Source organism: Dermacentor silvarum, chromosome 8, assembly GCF_013339745.2.
Source record: "Dermacentor silvarum isolate Dsil-2018 chromosome 8, BIME_Dsil_1.4, whole genome shotgun sequence".
NCBI classification, from domain to species: Eukaryota; Metazoa; Arthropoda; class Arachnida; order Ixodida; family Ixodidae; genus Dermacentor; species Dermacentor silvarum.
Window position 1 is genome coordinate 46744780 of NC_051161.1, and position 20802 is coordinate 46765581.

A 20802-nucleotide genomic window follows, 5' to 3' on the forward strand; every position below is an offset into this window, starting at 1 on the left:
AAAGACAGAACTTGAGGATGACAGACAATGCACGGCTTTTCTATTGACACAATGCTTGTTGTATCGCACCTTTTCTTTAAAGGAACACTAAAGAGGAACATTAAGTTGAGCGCTATAACTAAATTGTACTTCTGCGCTGCAAAATAGCCAGACAAGGCTTGGTAAGCCAGAAATGACACAAAAGGGAAAGATTATTTGCGATGCCACTCACAAGTTCCTGCGCCACAGTTAAACTAATGATGTGATGTTCTTGCCATTTATTGCTTTAGGTGAAGGTCATCGACCTCAAAACCATATAAAAAAATAATGTCAAGCCTCAGGGTGCCAGATTTGCAACGAGCAACAGCATAGACGAAGGAGCAAGCTGGAGCGAGCGCTATAATGTCGCAATGTTTTCCCACGTGACCAGCCTCTGCGTCGCAACACTTACACCTCCCGGGGAACAGAACAAAATGGCTCGCAAGAAAGTTATTATAGTAAATTATTGCTTGCCAATACATTTCCTAGGGTGTTGAGGTCAAGGACCTTCACTTAAAGCAACAAATAGAAAGATGAAAATGTGATGACGGTACTCGCAGCACGACAGTAGTATTCATTGTAAAAGAAGGGCTACAGTGGTCTATATTCTAAAGGAACCAAAAGAAAATAAAGCCTACAGAAGCCACCAGAAAGAAGGGATACTTTGGGCTATATTCTAAAGGAACCAAACACTCAACCTAGCAAGTTTTGAGAACTCCCGCTCCAAGATGGCCCAAATAAGAGAAAGTACATTGAAATCCTGATGACACACTTATCAGTGTGAGGGTTTTATTGCGAAATTAAAGATACGGAAGTGTAGCCTTCATTACCGCCAGAAATAATCAGCCTTTTCTGGCCAGACCAATGCAAATACGGTCTTAAAGGAATACTTTACCATCCATTACTGATTTAATTATGTTCTTTAGTGACCCTTGCAGCTTCGTGATGCTTTCAAGATGTGTGGTACATTATCAGTCTATCGAAACATTGCTGTGCGGCTTTCCTTTTTCTTGAATCAGCATTAAGAAAGCGTAGTAGCGTTAAGTAAAGTGTGTTTACACTGGCAGCATTTTTATTTTACAGGGTGGTGAGGCAAGGTGAGCACACAGACACTACAGCGCCATGTTGTGACAAACGCAACCATTAGCATAGTCTTTTCTGTCAGTGGAACTCACTGAAAGCCATACGTCCAGGACATTGCATGGGGTAACTGCTCTGTTCTTCTCCAGGCAATGCTGCACAAGTCAGTTTTCACGCACTGTCATCATCTACCAAGTCGTCAAAATCTTTACCATCCTCCAGCCAAATTGCATTGTAAGTTCGGTGGCACTAAAAGATGTCCGCTTTGCTTTTTGGTTTATGAAGTGTGGTTTTCTACTCCATCCTTGTTCTGATGTGGTTGTACAAGTCAATCTTCATCCCCTTCATCGTCCATAAAGTCATCAAACTCTTCGTCATCCTCCAGTGCCACTATGCTTTCGTCCTGCGATGTCGAAGGGCGTTCGCTCTTCAGTTTGTCGAGCGTGACCCTCAAGTCTGCCACCATAAGCTGGCGACACTTGCTAATGGTGCCCTCCTCACACCATCCATCTCTCTCGTGACAGGTTGTTTCGCGGCCATCGTTGGCGTGCATCAACTTTTGGACGCTGTCCATACGGATGTCCTTGAGGTGGTAGAACATCTGGCGGTATGGTGGCAGCTTTCCTGGCAGAAAGCACACTAGCAGTTCGTTTTCGGACTTTGACGATGACTTGGTCACAGTGTCTTTGCACAGCGCTGGTGACAGGTAGTCAGTCTGGGCAAAGATGGGACGTGTCGTTGGTCCCAGAATCTTGGTTGGGACGAGGTAGGCCGAGGTGCCGCGCTTGGTGGCCACTTCGTCATGCATTCCAAACGGTGCTGCAAGTAAAATTCTGGTCAACTTCTTACAACAACAACCGTGCTATGAGAATGCAGAAGAGGAAAGAGTAAAAAAAAAAAAAAAAAGAAGAGTCAGTATAGCTCCTACACTCAGTTATCCCTTTTTCTTTTCTTGCACAGCAAATCTCACATTCTTTATTCTTTGTCAAACATTCTTAATACTCACTCAAAAGAGTCCCAACATTAGTTGTTGACTACTTAATAATAGTACAGTGCAGTCCACTTATAACGATATCAAGAAGAATGAAAAATCCAATCGTTATAACCGATCATCGCCATATCTGGACTGCCGCAAAAAAAAAAAAACGAATATATTTTTGAAGTCCCAAAACCAAATTTGCCACTTGCGGTAAAAAATCGACGTTGTAGAAAGTAGACTGGGGAAAACAAAACGTTTATTTATACCTCTAGATCGCGTCTCAATCGTTAGGCGCACTGAAATAGAAATCTGCGCTTGCTTTCTGAGAAGTTTCGGATTCACAACCGCCGTGTGCATCGCGTACAGCTGCTGCGTGAACACTGGTGGCTATAATTTAGCGTGCGTGAAATCAATGAGCGCCTCGATCGGCGACATTGCACTTTGGTTGAACATCGGGGTCGGTGTCAATGACGGGCCATTGTCAACCTCGTCGCCACTGTCGCACAACGCCGCCGTCTGTCGGGACAACGATCGCCTCGGCGGAGATCTCTTCGCGGAACGAGGCAGCACTACCTGCAGTTAGAAGCTCCTCCTTTGAAGCACCACCTCTTTCATCATCAGTAGCGACAGGCTCCCAGAGTTCGGTAATGTCAGTGGCTTCCACCGTATTAGTTTCACCCACGAGGGTTTCGTCCTGGCGCACAAAGCCCGCTTTTTCCGTTGATCGGCATGGCTACTGCTTCTAGTCTTCACGATCGTGGCTATCATTAATCGTCGATATCATTGACTGCGCGAGATCATACTTCTTCAAGTCTTGCTAAATTTGCAGCTTCGTCTCGAGAGACACGGCTTCGCGCTTTGTTGGCGCACCTCCCACTCCTTCCGCGGCGAATTTCCGCGCTCGCTTAGAGCGGGAGATTGTAATGGCAATGTAGGCCGTGCAGGTGCCGCTCGCTTATCACTTTCTTCCCCCCTCTCCTCTCCTCTGAATGCTCACGCAACCGCCGGCGACGCGGTTGATGATGATGTGGCTTTCCCCTTTGTATCGGGAAGGCGGGGGGGGGCAAGTGTTGCACCCTAGCCGTTGCGTCACAGCAAAAACAAAACAAAACAAAAAAATGAAAATAATAAATAAAATGACAGGGGGCAATACTAAGCGCGGATCACTGGGCGCCCTGTGAGTCAATGACACTGTTGGCCACACTCTTGTCACTAGCGTCTCCGAGGCCACCGTCGTGAGCCTCAAAGCCCTTGTGAAACGCTTGTGAAAGAGTGGTACCCTCTAGGTGCGTTGGCGACACCCCAACACACTGGAGAACGGACGCGAAGCAGCTGGCACCATCTTGTGCACGCTGCGCCAACTTGTGAAGCTCTCCGTGGCGCTTTAGTTCGCTATCGGCGCACGGGCGGGATGCGCTGCGCGGTGGTAATGGCGGCAAATATGAACTCGTGTAGGCAAACTTTCGCCCCGTCTTAGGAACAGTCAACTTAGGAATGCAAATTTCACGCTTATTCTGCATTAAAAACACTGCCCAGAAGCAAGATTTCGATCGTTATATCCGATATGCGGTGAATAATATATCGTTATATAGGTTCTTTTTTCTCATAGCCCTAATGCATAAGTTGATACTCATCGTTACAACCGATATATCGTTATATGTGGTATCGTTATACGTGGACTGCACTGTAGTAGAAAGCCTGAATTCAAAAAGCGTGCAACAGTTAATTACATCACCTTTTAATGTGACCAGTCCAATGTATACGCCAAATGCATTGTTGCTTTGAGCCCAGAGTAGGCTGCAAGTTATATCACAGAAATCGAGGTGGTGGTCCCATGGTATCACAAGTCACTGATGCACGCCTATCTGCCCAATGCAGCGGTCAGTCGAAGGGCATGTCTTGACCATGTCACTGACGGGTGGTGGTACATTGCCATATAAGCCAATTCTATCACTATCCACCCTGCGCTTCATTGCATGCTACATCAGATAATGCTGGCCATCAGTAGTGCTTATTTACAAGCTTCTCTAGGAATGCTGAACATCCCTCACTGCCCTGACTGGAGCAGTCCTACAACACCTCAGGAAGCCAGAAGATGCAAGCAATACAACGATCAACCAGCCAACAAGCCAAAGTAAAGGAAGCTTGAAACAACCAAGGGCAGAAGATTTACTACAACAGCAAATACAAAATGTAGTGAAGGGACCATATACAGTGGAACCTCGATAGGATTCTGCATAATACGTTTTTCGGGATAATGCATTTTTTCTTCTTTTCCCAATAATACGACTTATTTGGATAATACGTTGGATGATACGATTTTCAGATGATACGCTTTATTTCCGGTTCCTGTGAAGATCATATCAACGAGGTTCCACTGTACACCCCACTGTTCTTTACATCTGTCTGGATATGCTGCTCAGAGTATGATGTAATAGTTAACTTGCATTAAATTTCTAGGAAATAGAGGCATTTCATTTGAATGATCACAAGTCTAAATTATCCAAGGTTGAGTAAAGTATGGTCCCAAGCAGAACTTTTGTGCTCATTTATACTCTTACGCCAAAGCGACAGCAATGACGGAAGAGGAGGAGGATGAAGTGCGCTTGTCTTTGGAGCGGCTCGGTGTCGGTGCGGCATCCCTCCTCCCCTTTTCATCAATTCATCTTTAAATAGTTGCACCCCATTGTAACAGTTTTGGTGGAGCTGTGGAGTAAAATAATGGCGCCCCCATTGCCTTTGCCACCCGTTCATTGAGCAAGGCCGAACAGAATTAAACTGTCACTGAGCAGGAGTGTCTCGCTGTCGTTTTCGGTGTCCGTAAGTTCCACCCATATCTCTACTCCGTCTGGCCGCATTGCTCAATGGGCGCTGCGTTTGCAGGAATTTGACTTTGCATTTGCAGCAGCGTATGCTATCCGCAGACTGTGCTTTTCTACCAAGCCCAGGTGGTTCAGGACCCCTTTGTAACCTCAAGGAAAAACCTGAGCTATGAGACGTGCCATAGTGAAGGGATCCGAATTCAGAATATATCCTCTTCTGGTGCTGTGTGCACAATTGAGTATGCCAAGATGGTGCACTAAAAGCAAAAGATCGATGAAAATTAACGTGTTCAAAATGTGTCACATACACCTTGAAACACTTCTGATTAGGTCTGTGCTGCAAGCTTTAACAGTATGTACAAAGTTAACGAGTTAGGTGTGAGTAAAACAAGCTAGAAGGTACTATGGGCCTCTTGCGCTGGAGTTTGAGGTATACAGTGCAATCTCGATGATACGAATCTCACGGGGTCACGAAAAACATTCGTATTAGCCGAAATTCGTATCATCAAAACAATTAAAACTCGCTAAATTAAAGAGTTGGAGGTGAACTCACTCAGGCACACGCACATAAAAAGCATTTACAGTATAGATTACTTATAACGTAACTGTTTATAGTGCAGAACTGGCTACAACGTGGCCTTTTCCGACTCCCGTTTACCCTCCCATAGAACTCGATGTATACGTATACCGCTTACAGTGCAGCTGCGTGAGACGAAATACTGGTTAAAATGCGGCTTCCGCTGGAAAATCTCGCCGACAAGGGCGGTAGCGAGCACGCTTCTCAACGAGGTGCGCCCACCGACGGGAGACGAGATCAACGAGGGCAATGCGGAGGAGGAGCATGAGACGTGGAGCATGAGTCCAAGGGCGATAAAATCGTCGCCGCGCGCCGTATGTGCGAGTGAAAGCGCGCCATTCGCGCGGGGGACACGCGCCTTCACGCACGGAGAGCGAACGCACAGCGGAGAGCAAACGCGACTCCCGTCACGGCCGGGCGCGCCAGTCGAGCCAGGCCCTGCTTTCGTCGCGCGAAAGGCCGGGGGGGGGGGAGGGTATGGGAGGGAGGGGGGCGACGCTGTGCTGTGGGGCATCAAATGCGTATCTTGCAACCGGGCGCAAGGGTAACTGGCAACGCAATCTCCCACGCGAAAGGAGCAAAGCAGGAAGGCAGCGCAGGAGGGAAGGAAGGAGGGAGGGGGGGCGGCTTCTACTCTGCCAACAAATGCGTTCTTGTACTTTGCGCCTGTGCCGGCTGTCGGGGTTGTCGCACGCACTGTATCTTGAAAGTGATCTCCACGTGGCTCTGACCTTTGTATGAGCTGTGCTTACGCCGCTCAGTTTCCGTTGAAGCGATAGACCGCACTTCCCCACGCCTGCGTGGGGAAAAGCTCAAAAGCAAGAAAAACGCCACCATGTCAAACTTTTCGCGCCCAGTCGCGGCCTCCGCGCTGTCCGGCGCCGCGTCCGCGCTTCCGCACCAAAAGAGAAAAGGAGAAAGCGTGACTGCACGCTGTTCTCTTTCGCGGCCGTCGGTGGGGCGGCGTTTATTCGAATCAACCGACGCGGGTCGAAAATCAATTAGTAACAACCGTTCTCTAGCACGTTGCAAAGTAATGGGGCTCGGTCGGGACCACAGAAAAATTTGTATCATCTGGAATTTCGTATTAGCCGTGATCGTATCATCGAGATTCCACTGTAGTAGCGGTGAGAAAAGTTATCTGGGTAGTACCAGCTTAGGTAGTATTGAGCCCTGGCTGTGGCGAAGCACGTTTCTAGCCCGGGTTTTGCGTTGATTTGCACTTTTTTTCTGCTCTGTTGCGAGTGCAAAAAGGCTCGTCATTTCTCACACACCACGCCGACCACGCTGCGAGCTGGCTGCAGCCTAGTTTTACGAAAACGGACTTGCCGTGGGATGTAATGCTGGAAGCAGAAGGAATCGGCGACGCCGATCCGGAGAGACCTAACTCAGCCTCGAAAAAGCATCACAGTCGTTACTGCTGCGTTGCGGGCTGCCACGAGCAAGAAGGCCTGAATCCCAACACCAGATTTTGTCGTTTTCCTACAAGGCCACACACAGTGGAGTGTCAGGCGCGCTAGATAACTTCTACCCCACTACGAGCAGCACAGGTTCGAGATTTAAATGTGCTCATCCTTGACCTCAAGCCAACACGTTAACGCAGCGCAGCAGGACAGTATTGATTATAGCACATCGATGTTCGAGCGCTGTCATTAAGAGCTACATCAAGCGAGCAGCGCACGAGCTCACGCTGCAGCGCACGATTCGCATGTACGTATGCGTACGTTACTGCGAGCTCATATGCATTGTGTTAGTTATTTATCAGTTGCTAAAGGGACAGATGGCCGCTAGTACAGTACATGCATAACTACTTGCCTAGCGACATGCAGTCAACAAAGATTGCAGGAGGCCCGACGTTTCGCAGCATGCTGAAAGACTGCTGCTGTCGCGGCGTGCCGTGCAGTCGTGCACTTTAGCAGTTCCGTACACATGATGTCTGCTTATCGCTGCTGTGAATTTATTTATAGCATTTGTGCACCTGAATCTAGCAGCATGCAAACCTTACCTGAAGTTCAACTTCGTACGCGACTTACTTCACTTGACTGACACCGCACTAAACCTTCGCCACTTATTTCTTGCACGGCGTACACTTATTCGGCGTTGCATAATTTCTTGCCTTTACACAGTGTGCCACCCCTGAAAGAATCTTGGGCGCCCGATATTGCTCCAGGCTGTGGTACAACACAACCGAAAGTGGCGGGTCCATATTGTAAAAGTGCTTTCCAAAGCAGACTACCGAGCCTGGTACTACCTAGTTCAGGACAGAGGGCGCTCTTTAGCACCATTTTTGCAGCGCCCCCTGGGCAAAGCAGGAGCTCCATACAGCTGGGCATTTAGTACTCTCAGTGTCAGTATGCTGTCATGTACAGTGAAAACTGGTTATAACAATGTTCAAAGTCACATCGGCCACGAAAACACCTTCGTTATATAACATCTGATATTCGTTATAAGCATTGACGTAGATATCAGTGAAAAAAAGAAAAACGTGATTACATCTGTGCAAATCAAACGCAAACAGGGTGCCTCCAACAGGCCAGCAAAAGGTCTCCTATGCATTTTGATGGCTTTTGATGACTTTTTGCATAAAAACACACCGTGTTGATTCATGCTTGCTTCAGTTTCACTTCCCGTTTTAAAGCCTCCTCCACCTACAGGCATACAGAACTGTAGCTGAAGAGGATCATTATCTTTCTCATTAAACTTGTTTCAGCAGTTTTTGTTCTCCAATGCCACCACATGTGCGTGCGCCGTCTGGGCCATGCATGAAAATGGCCTGGTTACCAAACATGGTCACAGTTTAAAATAAAGACGGCTACTAGTATATGCACTGCGAACGAGAAGCATGGAATGCCATTACATGGTTAATACTTAGACCAATATGAATGTCACACCTAGAAAAAAAGGCAGAAAGAAAGAAAATACCAAGTACATGATATACTGCACCATGTGGATGGAAGCTTCCATCAGTTGGTTCAACACTGGCTGTCTGCTAGCAAACCGTCACCAGCTCAATTGCGTAATCTCCTTGGCACTGCTCCTATCATGTGCTCCTTGCATCACTGCTCGCTGACGCTGTATTATTGGTTAGACACTGTCACTGGTTATGAAATTTTCCAAGTGTTTTGATCGCAACTGCAGTGGCCCGCTCCGCTCGAAAAGCAGGTTTTGAGGTTCTCGCGATGGCCACTGCACGATGGCCACTGCACCACATTTAGGTGCCAAAACCACTGTAACCACTGTTATGTGAAACAGGCTTAAAAAGAGGAACAAAATGGCTACGCACATGTCTTGAGCCGGAAGTCAAGAATCTGGTAGATCTTTGTTGACGGGTCCTTTCGGGGGTCAAAGCCCAAACGCACCCAGGCAGTGCGGAAAGGCCCATTGACGACATAGTAAGCCACCACAGGCAGGATGAGCTTAAACCGCACGGGCTGGACACCAAGCGCTACTTGCAAAGCATTGCGCGTCCACATGGGGCGCTGCTTGAATAGCTGCGAGTAATGAGAGCGCATGTTAGAATGGCAGAGAAAACAGCTTAGCGCAATGCTGGTCAAAGAGCTGTACATGCTGAACATACCACGCTGAAAAGAGCTGAGCGCAACTTTAAACTATTTCAGCAGTGTCATACATAGCCAGACAAGGGGGGAGTGAGCAGGGAGACCGATGTACTTAACACTTTTTCTACCAGAAGAAGAAAAAGGCCGTGATCTGCGCAATGTGCGACATGTCACAGCATATTTCTCTCAAAAATTTATGATGCTTCTTCAAGCTCCTACTGTTACATTCAATAGCGGATTTGGATTTTGTCCTACCCCAAGTGTCGTTCACCTATATTCACCGTAATATACTTTGTTGTATAAATAATCGTAGTTCCAAATACTGTATTGTTAAATACTTCAGCTCAGGGCGATTGCACTGAAAAAATATAACAATAAAGAACTGCATTATCTATGAGGACAATATTAATTTGCTTAGAGGTTTTCTCAGGGTGCGCACTAAAAGAAAATTCCGTAATGTGCATGTTTATACAACTTCAAAAATAGGGACCAAATATATGATATCAATGTGTTAAAGAGATACCTGATGTTGAAAGAATGTTCCACAACAGCCTACATGGCTGGGAGAGGCACTGGCTAACATATCTGGGGCTAATCTTGTATGCACTACAGAAACACGCAGAAAAATGATTGTAGGGAAAGGTGGTAGCTTACTTGGTAAAGCACTGCATGTGTAATGCAAGAAATGTGGGATTGGTTACCACCTGGAGGCAAGTTATCTTAACGTCAACTTTCATTTCTTTTTTTTATTACTTGTACATATTGTTGAAACATAATTTCCCTATGCTTTCCCTGGCTTCATTGTCTGTTTTGTTCATGGCTGTAACCTTTCTTCTATTATTTCACATACTTAATTCACGCAAAAAGGAGTAGCTCATGTCACCAAGGAGTGCCAACATCTGTTGAAAAGTTGCACATAAAAAATCAGCACACTTCAGCAATCTCTTCGGCTTTGAACTCATCTGCTGTGAAAGCGGCAGATTCTCACAGCAGAGACCAGAGTCCATCTGGTTAAAAGACGCTTCTTTGCAACACACACATTGTCTTCGTCTGCTACAGTGTTGCCTACTGAGGCCTGCAAAATACATGTGCAGAAGCCACTGTACATGTAACCAAGCACAGCACTGCCGCATTGTACATAACACAATACTTCACAAATTACCAAGTGCAAATGTTGTGTAGTTGCCCCGCGGTTAATGTGTCTGGCTCCTAACTGCACATTGCCACAAGGGCAGCAGTGTGATGCTAAGTGATGGCTGTAATAGGAAAGTTTTGTTTTTCTTCGACATGTGGCGAGGGTGAAGATCGGGATGGGGAGGTAGCCTGACAATGATGTTGGCATAAGGGAAAGGACATATGGATGAAACGACACTGCAAGCCCAGCGTCGGGCTTTTAACGACTGTCGCTGCAAAAACGGAGCGATAATAATAACAAAAATATGTCTGGTAGCACCCCATTTACAATAACTGTCCAAGTTCTGCAAGAGCATCCATGCAGCAAACATGCTTTATTCAACTTCCATTAGAGCCAAATGAGCAGTGAGTGGCAGTGCATCTGGCTTTGTCACTTCTTCAGCCTAACACACTTCAAGTCTCTGAAAACCTTCTATCCCTCTAGGTGCGAGTTGCACCTGCGTGTCAATATCATGACAGCACAATAGTGACTGTGCCCTTCCACTCTACTGTCGTACGTATGGTACAGACTCGTGTAAGGGCTGCACCCCCCAACTTGGCAGCCCAAAATTTCCAACGGAGAAACAATCACGTTCGGTGCCCCCATGCTGCGCACCAGCATCGGCGAATTTTTATGCGCTGCGTACTTCTGCGTGTCGCTACTAGATGGTGAGAGCCGGGGCGTGCACAGGAGCTGGGGTATGCACAAGTTGCCGGCTGCACTGGCGCCATTTTGACCAAACAGTTCGGTTCTGTGTAAGGGCGGCACCTCTTCAAAATTGTGAAAAAAGTGTGGCCCTTATACGAGTCTGTATGGTATTCTGTGCCTCTTTTTAGACGTTGTTGGGGCGCCAAGGATAGGTACTCGCTCACCACGCTGCAGGTATGGGCTTGATTCCTCATAGAGTGTGCTAGATTGACTTCTTATTACGCAGTCATCATATCGAGGTATTTGTTTCCAACTTTTAAGAAGGGAGGTAGTAGGCAGACTGGTTCACGAGGAAGAGGCACAGGAAGGGAAAAAAGAAATAACGTCAGCAATTTCGCCTGTAGAGCGATGCATCGACAGAGATAGCAAGGTTTGCTGCTGCACTTGCACTCCTCCGACAGTGTTCGAATGATATGTGTCGGGTGAAATGTTGGCCCTATGCAGCACGTGAGGCAGCTGCGGCTATACAACAGAAACGGCTTTCTGGCAGCCATCAGGCGACTCACAACATTGCTGTGATGATGGGCGCCACCAGCAGCATTGCAGCATCACAGCTGCATTGTGGTACGATGGTACGTCACAATTTGTCAGTGCCCAATCAAAAGAAAATGGGATAGCCTTAGCTTGCCTCGGCATTATCATCATGACACTAATTTATGTCCGCTGCAGAACAAAGACCTCTCCCAGCAATCTCGACTTACCTGTGTCTTGTATCAGCCGATTTAATTCTATGCTTGTGAATTTCTTAATTTAACCTCACTGCCTAATCCTCGGGCATCGTCAACTGCGTTTTACCTTTCCTTGGCATCACCATGCTGTAACTCTAACCAATAGCTGTCTAAGTGCTTGTGATAGGGACGGTTTGCAAACATTCTTTAAAAATGGTGCATGCATTTTATGATCAATTTCGGTATGTGAATGAAGAACGAAGATGAGGAGGTGCACGCGTGGTGGTGGTGCTTGACGGTGGACAAGTCAGTGGCTGTGTGCGCAGGTTGGAGAGAAAGAGAGAGAAAAAAAATTATTTCTGGGGTTTTACGCGCCAAAACCCCGATATAATTATGAGACATGTCAAGAACCACCCTCGATTCTTTACAGTGCACCTAAATCTAAGTCGACGAGCGTTATTTGCATTATGCCCCCCATCGAAATGTGTCCGCCTGGGCCTGGGTCAAACTCGCAACCATGAGTGCAGCAGCGCAACACCATAGCCACTCGGCTGTCGCGGCAGGTGGTAAATAACAAGCAGGGTGTGCCCTGCTGCGTTGAGACAGCAGACAACCTACAGTACAGCCATTGCGACCTCGTGTGCCAGGCTTACACTCCGGCTACATCACAGCTGGAATGCTAGGATTTGCCCCGGCCAACACTGGCCTCCTGCATCTTAGCCAGTGCCCAAGTCATCATCTACACCTGGAGTTGAACCTGCTGCCCCAGCTACAATACAGCTTCAGTGCAGGGTTTCGTCCACCCCAGCTGCAACCTCTCGTGTCTCTGCCTGTGCTCGGGCCATCATTTCCACTGCAAGTCAGGCTTATCATTCCAGCTCTGTTATCAGCTATACCTTGCCCAAAATGTTCTGGCTGCTTTCCTGGTTTTATGCTGGGCCTGCATCCTACTTCTAGAGTTTCCATCATCTCCCGTTCTTGAGTTGGACAGTGTGAAAGCTCAGACACATTTACCTGAGCCAGTCACGGGCTTGCAGCGCTGGGCTGGACTACAAATCACAAGACCACAAGTGCTGGGTGGGAACCTGGCTGTGCCTTTAGCTAATCACTGCTTCAGCGGAACACAATCACCGAGCCATGAGTCAACTCAAGTCGAAAAGTTAAATGGTTGCGAACTGTAGTGGCACCATGCACCACAAGCTAAGTATTGTGCATGATCATCCTTGAAAATGCATACTTATAACTACAGTCTGAATTATAGGCAGGTGCCAATTTGTTCCTGCACGCTAGGGGCTGCTCCCTTTTGATGTACGAGCACGAATTACGGCCTAAGTGGCTTATCACTGACTTTATAGTGCCTATATGTAAATGCCTATGTCCGTTGTTTGCACCTATAAATGCCTCTTTTTGCTTTTAGCACCTGAAAATGCTGTTTGAGATGCTTTTTTATTGTGACACCACTTATATGGACACTCAAAGCGAACTCTCACCATCGGCGTCGATATCGCTGTGAAGCTCCACATAAAGTCCACGTGCGAGAACATTGTGCGATGAAATGAGAGGCGTGCTGAAATGAAGGGCGGTACGAAGGGGAATTTGCTCGCCGCTGTTGCCGCTCGTCATCCGCCAGCGCTCTGACAGCGAGCGTTCACGATCATCAAGAAAGATTTGTTCATGTCACCTTGGGTACGCATGACACCATGCTTTGTAATTTAATTAGTAAGGAAATGTTTACTGCAATTTACATGGCCAATAAAACTACGCACCTTATTTCAAGTAGTTGTCTAATACTTTGCTATTGCTATCAATGCTTCGCTTTTCGGGCGAAACTGCGACATTGTTTTCTTTTTCTTCGAAAGCACCCCTCCATCGGCTTACTTATTTCCACAAGAACTCGCAGCATAACAGACACTGCTGCTATTGGCAAAGAACCTGGCAATGTGACCTAGCAAATAAGCGCTTGAATAGACAAAGCTTAGTAGACGACGCTGACAGGTCAGCATTGCCAGAAAGAAAGAGCACCGAAAGTATCCTTCTTTGGCAGTGAGCACGCAACTCCATGTTACACTGCAGGAGCGGATTTGAGAAAGGTGCAGCATTAAGAAAGGAGTACTGCCGACTGCTGCTTGGAAAGACTGTTGATGGTAGAATGCACTGCACGTGTGTTAGGCAGAAGCGTGCAATGTTCACTGGAAGCACTGTCGACTGTAGTTATGTGGTCGCCTTTCTCAGCTCCTTCACTTCTATTGTGGTTGTGCAGATATATATGCCAATGGAGGCTCACCTGAATGCTGCAGTAGACCAGAAACTAACTAGGCTTCTCTGCAATAAACTCTGCCTATGGCATATCTCTCCCCTGCACTTCAGCTGCTTTCTTACCATATTTTGTATTTTTCGTGCTTGCTCCACTTGATGCGTCAGGGTAAGTCATGGAGGAAGGAAACAAAACAGGAGAGGCCCTGACGTCACTTTTTTGAAGCCGGAAGTGCAGCCATGTTGGTGTGCCACCTCTATTTGCGCCTCCAATCCGGGATTCTGCAGCTCGCCGGAGCAGATGGGCGCAAACTTTGAACTTGCATTGTTATGAGCCGCCGGAAGTGTGTGCTCCTGATGCACGTCAAAACAGAGCCTACAAAACTTGTGTAGCAGTTTTAGGGAAGCAGACGCGCTCCTGTGTTTTTCCGTGGCACGTTGAAGACAACGAAGACCCGCGCCGTGATTGCTTGAGTGTATCTGTTGTTGCTGGCTGACACTCGCACTCACAGACCCAAAACACAACTTTCAAGCTGACACACCACACTCCAAAGTCAGCTTTTCTCGCGAACAAAAGGTGCTGCGGGTGAGACACCGGTGGAAAAATCTTATCTCACTTTTCAGAGATCGAGAGCAGCAGCGAAAGCTTCAGGAGTGTGCTTGCCATGGCAACGTTGACATTTGGGGTACCCGTCCCAGTGCTCCTTTGCGAAAAACAGCACGTGACTTCCGCCACACCTTCTCCAATACGTTCGTGCTGGCCAGGGCCTCTCCTGGGGTTTCCTTCCTCCATGGGGTAAGTGAAGTTTCGTTACTGAATATAAACTATACCTGCTCATGGTGTCACGACAAATGTATTAAGCATGTTGGCTGCAATATGCGAATTGACAAAAAGCGGCTTCTCGTCGGCCCAGCAAAGCCATCTGAAGCGATGACTTGCATAATATGGCTGCTGCCTTTCAAATCTCACAAGTGAATGTTACGTAAATTTTGTTACAATGAAAATGGGTTATACGCATTGAATACATAAGACAAGTCGTTGTTTGCGAGCAGTTTAAAGTGCCTATTTCAGCCCTGATAGTGCCTAAAATAAGGCTTTAAGTGCTTATTTTAGGTTCCTAAAACCCAAATGTTTACTGTCTAAAAATCCAGCCTCTACTTATGACATCTTATAACGTTAAAAGTCACCATCCCAATACAGTGATGTACCTCTTTTCACTGCATCCTTTCTGTCTCGTCCGAGGCCTGGGCCCATGCACTTCCTATAACAAATTTTGGCGAGTCTGCCAGGATCCAGCCAAATCAATCATCACGTTGACACTCCGACGTACACAGCTGAGCCACTGTTCCATCCCAAGAGCTCCACCTTGCCAGCATGTCACGGTTGCAAATGAACTCAAGGATAATTGATGGTACTTGGCAAAGAGTTGGGGCCTGACACAGCAAGATTTTCTCTAATGGGTTCCTGATCAACTTAAGACGACAGAAAAAGCCCCTCGACTAGCATACAATCCAAAATTATGCCGACATGACACAGCAGAATGAAACTGTTGAATTTTTGGCCTTTCATTTTCCCCACAATACTGCAATGCTGATGCAGTCAGACTGATGTTCAAGACTCACAAGTGAATGCTACGTCAATTTTTTTACGATGAAAATGGGTTATACGCATTGAATACATAAGACAAGTCGTTGTTTGTGAGCAGTTTAAAGTGCCTGTTTCAGCCCCCATAGTGCCTAAAATAAGGCTTTAAGTGCTTATTTTAGTGCAGAGGTGCCCATTCTCGACGCACTGAACAGAACTTACCCTACAACAAAACAACCTCCACCCATTTCAATAGAAAAAAATGTGCACGGAAATTAGTATACTGTACAGCTGGATGTGCTTTGGTGCTATTTAGTGCCAGGAGACTACGCCTGTTTGCTAGTGCCGCAGTAGTGGATTGAGCACGAATTTTTTATACTTCACTGGTGACAAGTTTATCCATGTATGAGCAAGCCTTACCTCTTGAACTCTTTCCTTGATGTCTACCTCCGGAGGGCGCCAATCCAGCTGTTTCCAAGCCTCTGGATTTGGCTCTTTCGGCACATCTTCATCTTCAAAGCTTAGAAAGCGAGCAAATTTCACACGGCGGTGACGAACTGCAGACATATAACAAGAAAATATATTTTTTAATAAATTAGCTACTGCCAATCTCGATAAAAACGAAATTTTGGTTATAATAGTTCGTCTTCACTTTCATGCTCATGACTCAGTCAGTTTATTTATTGATCATTTCAGTGAAAAGAGTCCTTCATGAGGGGTCGCCGTAGCCTTCACCAATGTCCAATCATCAAAGATTGAACAACTTGTGCCGATAAAACAGGTTTACTGAAACAGGATATCACTAATATGATAGCTTAAGAGTAAAATACGTTCTCCAGTAGGTTCCTAATATTTTTCTAACCCAATGAAAATATCACATAGTTGACATATTGTGACAACCATGAGAAACAAACTTGTTTTTCAAATGACAGTATTTTTACACAAATGGCATCAAATAACAAGTGGCTGCCCTTATCCTGCACTATAGACATTCTAGAAGGTATCTACTGAACAACAATGAATATATCTGTACTATTTTTGCAATGATAGTTTTTCTCAGCTGGCACATTTAGCTACACAATATGATGATCCTAAATTTCTTTTTCTGTCAGCATTAAGGCGATGACATTTAAAACACCTTCTAATGACACGAAGATAAATCATCCCCCAAAATTTCATTAAAATCGGCTAACCGGTTCAAAAGCTGACCCTTCAGACTAGCATACCCCTTAACTTCGCTGCTTAGACCCAGTAGAAGGCAACAGCAATTGCCCATGGCAACAATGGCCTGGGTGAAATAATATTTTTATATATATTCAGCCAATATTGAGTTAATGAGACACAAAGAAAACGCTAATTGAATTTACTCAGAACTACATTCAAATGTCCTCTGCACCCTGCTCTTACAACACTGGATAAATGCTAAACGGCCATAGGGCATGCACTTCTCCTTTTTACTATGCTTGTGAAGCAGTTAAAACCATCTGCTAGTCTACTATGCAAACTATATGAGTTGACCTTATCTAGAGTGGGCATAATACGTTAAGGAACAGGAGGCTAAGCCGCGCATAGCTACAACGGCATTTTCAGCTGTCATGTTATTAACAGCGGTGCTGTAAGCATGTGAAATGTGAATAGTTGAACTTCATAAAGTTGCAGCTAATTCTAATTAAAATATACCACTAACTGGACCAAAAAAGATGTAGGCACGAGGATATTAAGTGTCAATCTTCGTCTTTTCCTAAATAAGAAATCTGTTTTCTTTTTTTGAAGCAGAACTTTTGCAGCGCGATAACATGGGACATAGTAAAGGCTGATTCACGCTAGGCCGACACGGCACCAATTTTGGTCTGCCGACTGTTGGTGACAGCGTTTTCCTTCCTTTAAACTGTTGGCCACAGTGTTTTCCATCCTGCAAGCTACTGTGGTCATCAGCCGGCAGACCAAAATCGTTGTCATGTTGGCGTAGTGTGAATCAGCCTTAAGTGGCACAGCAGACTACAATGACAGAGCTCCTTACTATATGCTGTGTTTTCATGGTACGTAAGTTCCATTTCCGAAAAAAAAAAAAATACCACACCAATCAGCCCAAGACACAATTCTCTTGCAAATCCCTTGTTTTTCTCTTTCCTTTCCAGGCAGAAACTAGATTGCAACAATGCAGGCAAATACGATGCATCTGTTCAGTATATTCAAGAGACTTCATGGTGGAAATAACCGTGCAAAAATTAAATGGACGATAGAGAGAAAAATATTATCAGCTGCATTAAACTAGCCTTCTACAATACTAAAATAAAAAAGTCACTCTCGGTGAGAGAAGGCTTTGCAGGCCGTAAAAAATGCGGAAACAAAAGATGGGAAGCAACACTACCTTGGGAATCACAGACCTGCACAATATGACATCATGGATTTTGACGGCATATGCATGAGCCTACTAGTTAAATTTTTAGCGGTAAAGATGGACTGGCATTGCATTGCACAAGAGCCAAACACTGAACTTAGTAAGTTTCAAGTTACAATGGCTCAAATATGAAAAATTACATTCAAATGCATGATGGCATATTGGTGCCAAGGTTTTGACGCGAAAAAAAGAAAAGAATGAAGTTTGGTCTTCATTGTCTTTCCTAGTAATCAACCTCGTTCTGCAAAATTACCAAATATGAACTTCTGAAAGAATAACTTATCAGACTAAATTAATGTAGTGTCTCTTTTAACTGTCCCTTTAAAGGGACTGACAACCGAGTTTTATGGATCCGGTTTTTCATGGCGCAACGAAAAGCTAACCCTCGGTAGTGTTTACACCTGCAATGGTTACTTCCAAATGCACGTGGATATTTTGTAAGCGGAATTTTTCGTCTGAGAAGCCTCTAAAAAAATAAAGAGTCCCTCCTCCAGCAACGCTGAGAAGTGATAGCGATGCCGACAGCCTGCCTTGCAAATTGTGAAAGCCGCCCATCGTCCTGCTTTCACTGGAGGGAGTGCAACTGTGGTTAACCACCTATATTATCACCTTTCCAACGACTTTTAAAAGTAAATAGACTGGTACAATATGTTTGCGTTGTTGTAGAGACCTTTCTTATAGTTATACCGCGTTTTTCCCCCAAGTACACGCCTACGTCATGACTGGCTGGGCCCCGTCGTCGTTATTCAGTCAATAGACGAGCCAAGCCAAGTCATCGAAAACGAAGGCAGCGCCACTTTTCTATATACTCACTACAAACAAAGGCTTATCTGCACATTGTAAGATGGAAAGAACTTATAACAGAAAGAATGTTACTGCATTTCAATATTAATAAAAAGACCAGGAACAGTGTACACTAGTGGAAGGTCATGTGGTAGACCTCATAAGTATGTTCATGTTTTTGTTGTGTGGGGCACCAAAGGTCATTTTTCGCGACTTTTAGTGAACATTTTAAAATATCAAACCACGTTTCATGAGGAAAACAGGGCCCACTCTTGCCAATACGATAGACGATTTGTCCATCAGCGGGGTTATCTCAATTCATGTTCTGAACGGCTGTCTGTCCCTTTAAGACATGATGACAAGAACTGGAAAACACAGCACTTGTGTTGTTCAGTTCCTTGACAACACATCACTTATGTAGTTCAGTTACTTCCAGTGTCCACGTGCTGCTGCTTTTCCACCATAAACTTGTACTAATTTGCTCTGCTTTAAGACTCATTATGATTTAGGTGACTTACTTCTACCATACGAATTGATGGGATGAGGTGATGTCTTCGACGTCGGTTGACGTCTGTTGGGCTCGTCCCGCAGGGCTTGAATTGACATGCTGTCAAGGCGGGAGAACACTTGGGGCAGTATGAAAACTGGAGCGTCCTTCGTCAGCCATTCCGTTGATGACATGGGCGGCGGAATCAGCTGGTCGAGTAAAGATTCGTATCCCGTTCCGTCAGCTTTTTTCCTCATGGGCAAATACTGAAAATCCACCATGCCTGAAAGCAAAGCACTGGTGAAAAAACGTGTAAACAAACTTTGGGAGATCAACGGCACAAAACAGAAGCGAACAAAGAACACATACATAGGGCAGACGCTACTTCCAACAGTGTTTTCAGAACAAGAAATTGCTTTAAATGCAGCCAAATGCTTTAAATGCAGGTGATCGAGGTGAACAAACTTCCTACAAAAAAAAAAAAAAAAAAAAAACTCACTTGCATAAATTCAGTTGGATGTGGCGCCCATCCTATCATATGCATTTTTTGTCTGCGTCAACGATTTCCTGAAGTATGACTGACTGACTAGCTCAAACCAAGATTATGTTTGAACATAGAATTGCAACTACTGCCTTATTACACTACCGTTCTCAATTATGTCGCTGATGTAATAAAAGAAATAACATCATGCAATTCTACATGGAAGCATCTCCTGTGACAGAGACTTTTTGGTTATACCTTCGGTCTGTGTTATTTTATCAGTCTGGTCCAACAAAGCTCTTGTGATGTGATGCGCTTCATCTTTTCCTTCTATCCCTCGCGTTCATGTATGACTGGCACGGATGTTGTCTCCGTTATAATGACAGCTAGTCACCCCCTTCCCCCTTTCTTCTTTTTGTTTTTGTGGTGCACGTTGTGCGCGCTTGTTTTTCACGCTAAAAACAATGACCCCAGCAAAGTGAAGCGACGGAAACTCACCACGAAATTTGTAGACTGTAGAGACGGTGCCCTCGATAGATACGGTGTACGGTTCATCAGTGTTACCGCGGTTCTTCTTCACTTTCAGGACGAGGCAGGACGCGTTGAAGCGGTTACCGTAGGCGCTCTTGCAGTACGGATCTTCGGGCCGAAACTTCATTTCTAGCCTTCGCGTCGGGTCTGAGTAGGCCTAAAGTAGACCACAAGTACGAGAAACATCATTTCAGATTTGTACACAACGCACATTCACGCACAGCGTCAGTCTTACCTTAGAGACTTCTTCAATGCCACCGAGGCTTTTGATCATTCTGTCTGTGTTTTTAACGATTGCCGGGTACTCGATAAGTACAAGCTTCCTGTTTTTTAACGTTATTGCCGTCATGTTGTTCTGATTGCGCGTAAACTTCAGACACAAGATAGCTTGCAAGGTGCGCGACTTGCATACAACTGTTTCACTGATTATGTACAACCTGTTCGAACTGCATGACTTTGTTTCTCCTTGCAGCAACTGTACTTCACTATGGCAGATAGCGTTCCGAACACATCAACCATAGAATCAGTTCATCTACAGTTTACTAAAAGCGGCTGAAAACTGAAAACATACTCAAATCTAAGCGCTGCTTTAGCTCTTGCACATAAACAAACAACCAACGCTTGCAAGCATGCAAGCTTTGGGTGATGTTGATGTTGGTGCGGCTGTAGACTGAGCGAACCCGAACGCCCAAACATAA

At 45.6% G+C, this 20802-nt stretch overlaps 1 protein-coding gene across 1 annotated transcript; it reads right to left on the reverse strand.

Moving 5' to 3' along the window:
• Positions 1-1053: 1053 nt before the first annotated feature.
• On the reverse strand, positions 1054-20762 carry LOC119461148 (general transcription factor 3C polypeptide 5). The gene is made up of 6 exons (XM_037722358.2): positions 20340-20762; positions 20072-20261; positions 19124-19375; positions 15842-15978; positions 8760-8967; positions 1054-1917 (listed from the first exon to the last, which is right to left on the reverse strand). The coding sequence occupies exons 1-6, from the start codon at positions 20451-20453 to the stop codon at positions 1427-1429; spliced, it is 1392 nt and encodes a 463-aa protein (XP_037578286.1). The 5' UTR covers positions 20454-20762; the 3' UTR covers positions 1054-1426.
• Between the last annotated feature and the right edge of the window lie 40 nt (positions 20763-20802).

Coding starts and splice junctions, on each gene's coding strand:
- LOC119461148 (XM_037722358.2), bottom strand. CDS start 20,453: ATGACGGCAATAACGTTAAAAAACAGGAAGCTTGTACTTATCGAGTAC. Junction 15,979..19,123: donor CATCAATTCGTATGGTAGAA/GTAAGTCACCTA, acceptor ATATGTCTGCAG/TTCGTCACCGCCGTGTGAAA. Junction 8,968..15,841: donor TCAAGGAAAGAGTTCAAGAG/GTAAGGCTTGCT, acceptor CATTACTCGCAG/CTATTCAAGCAGCGCCCCAT.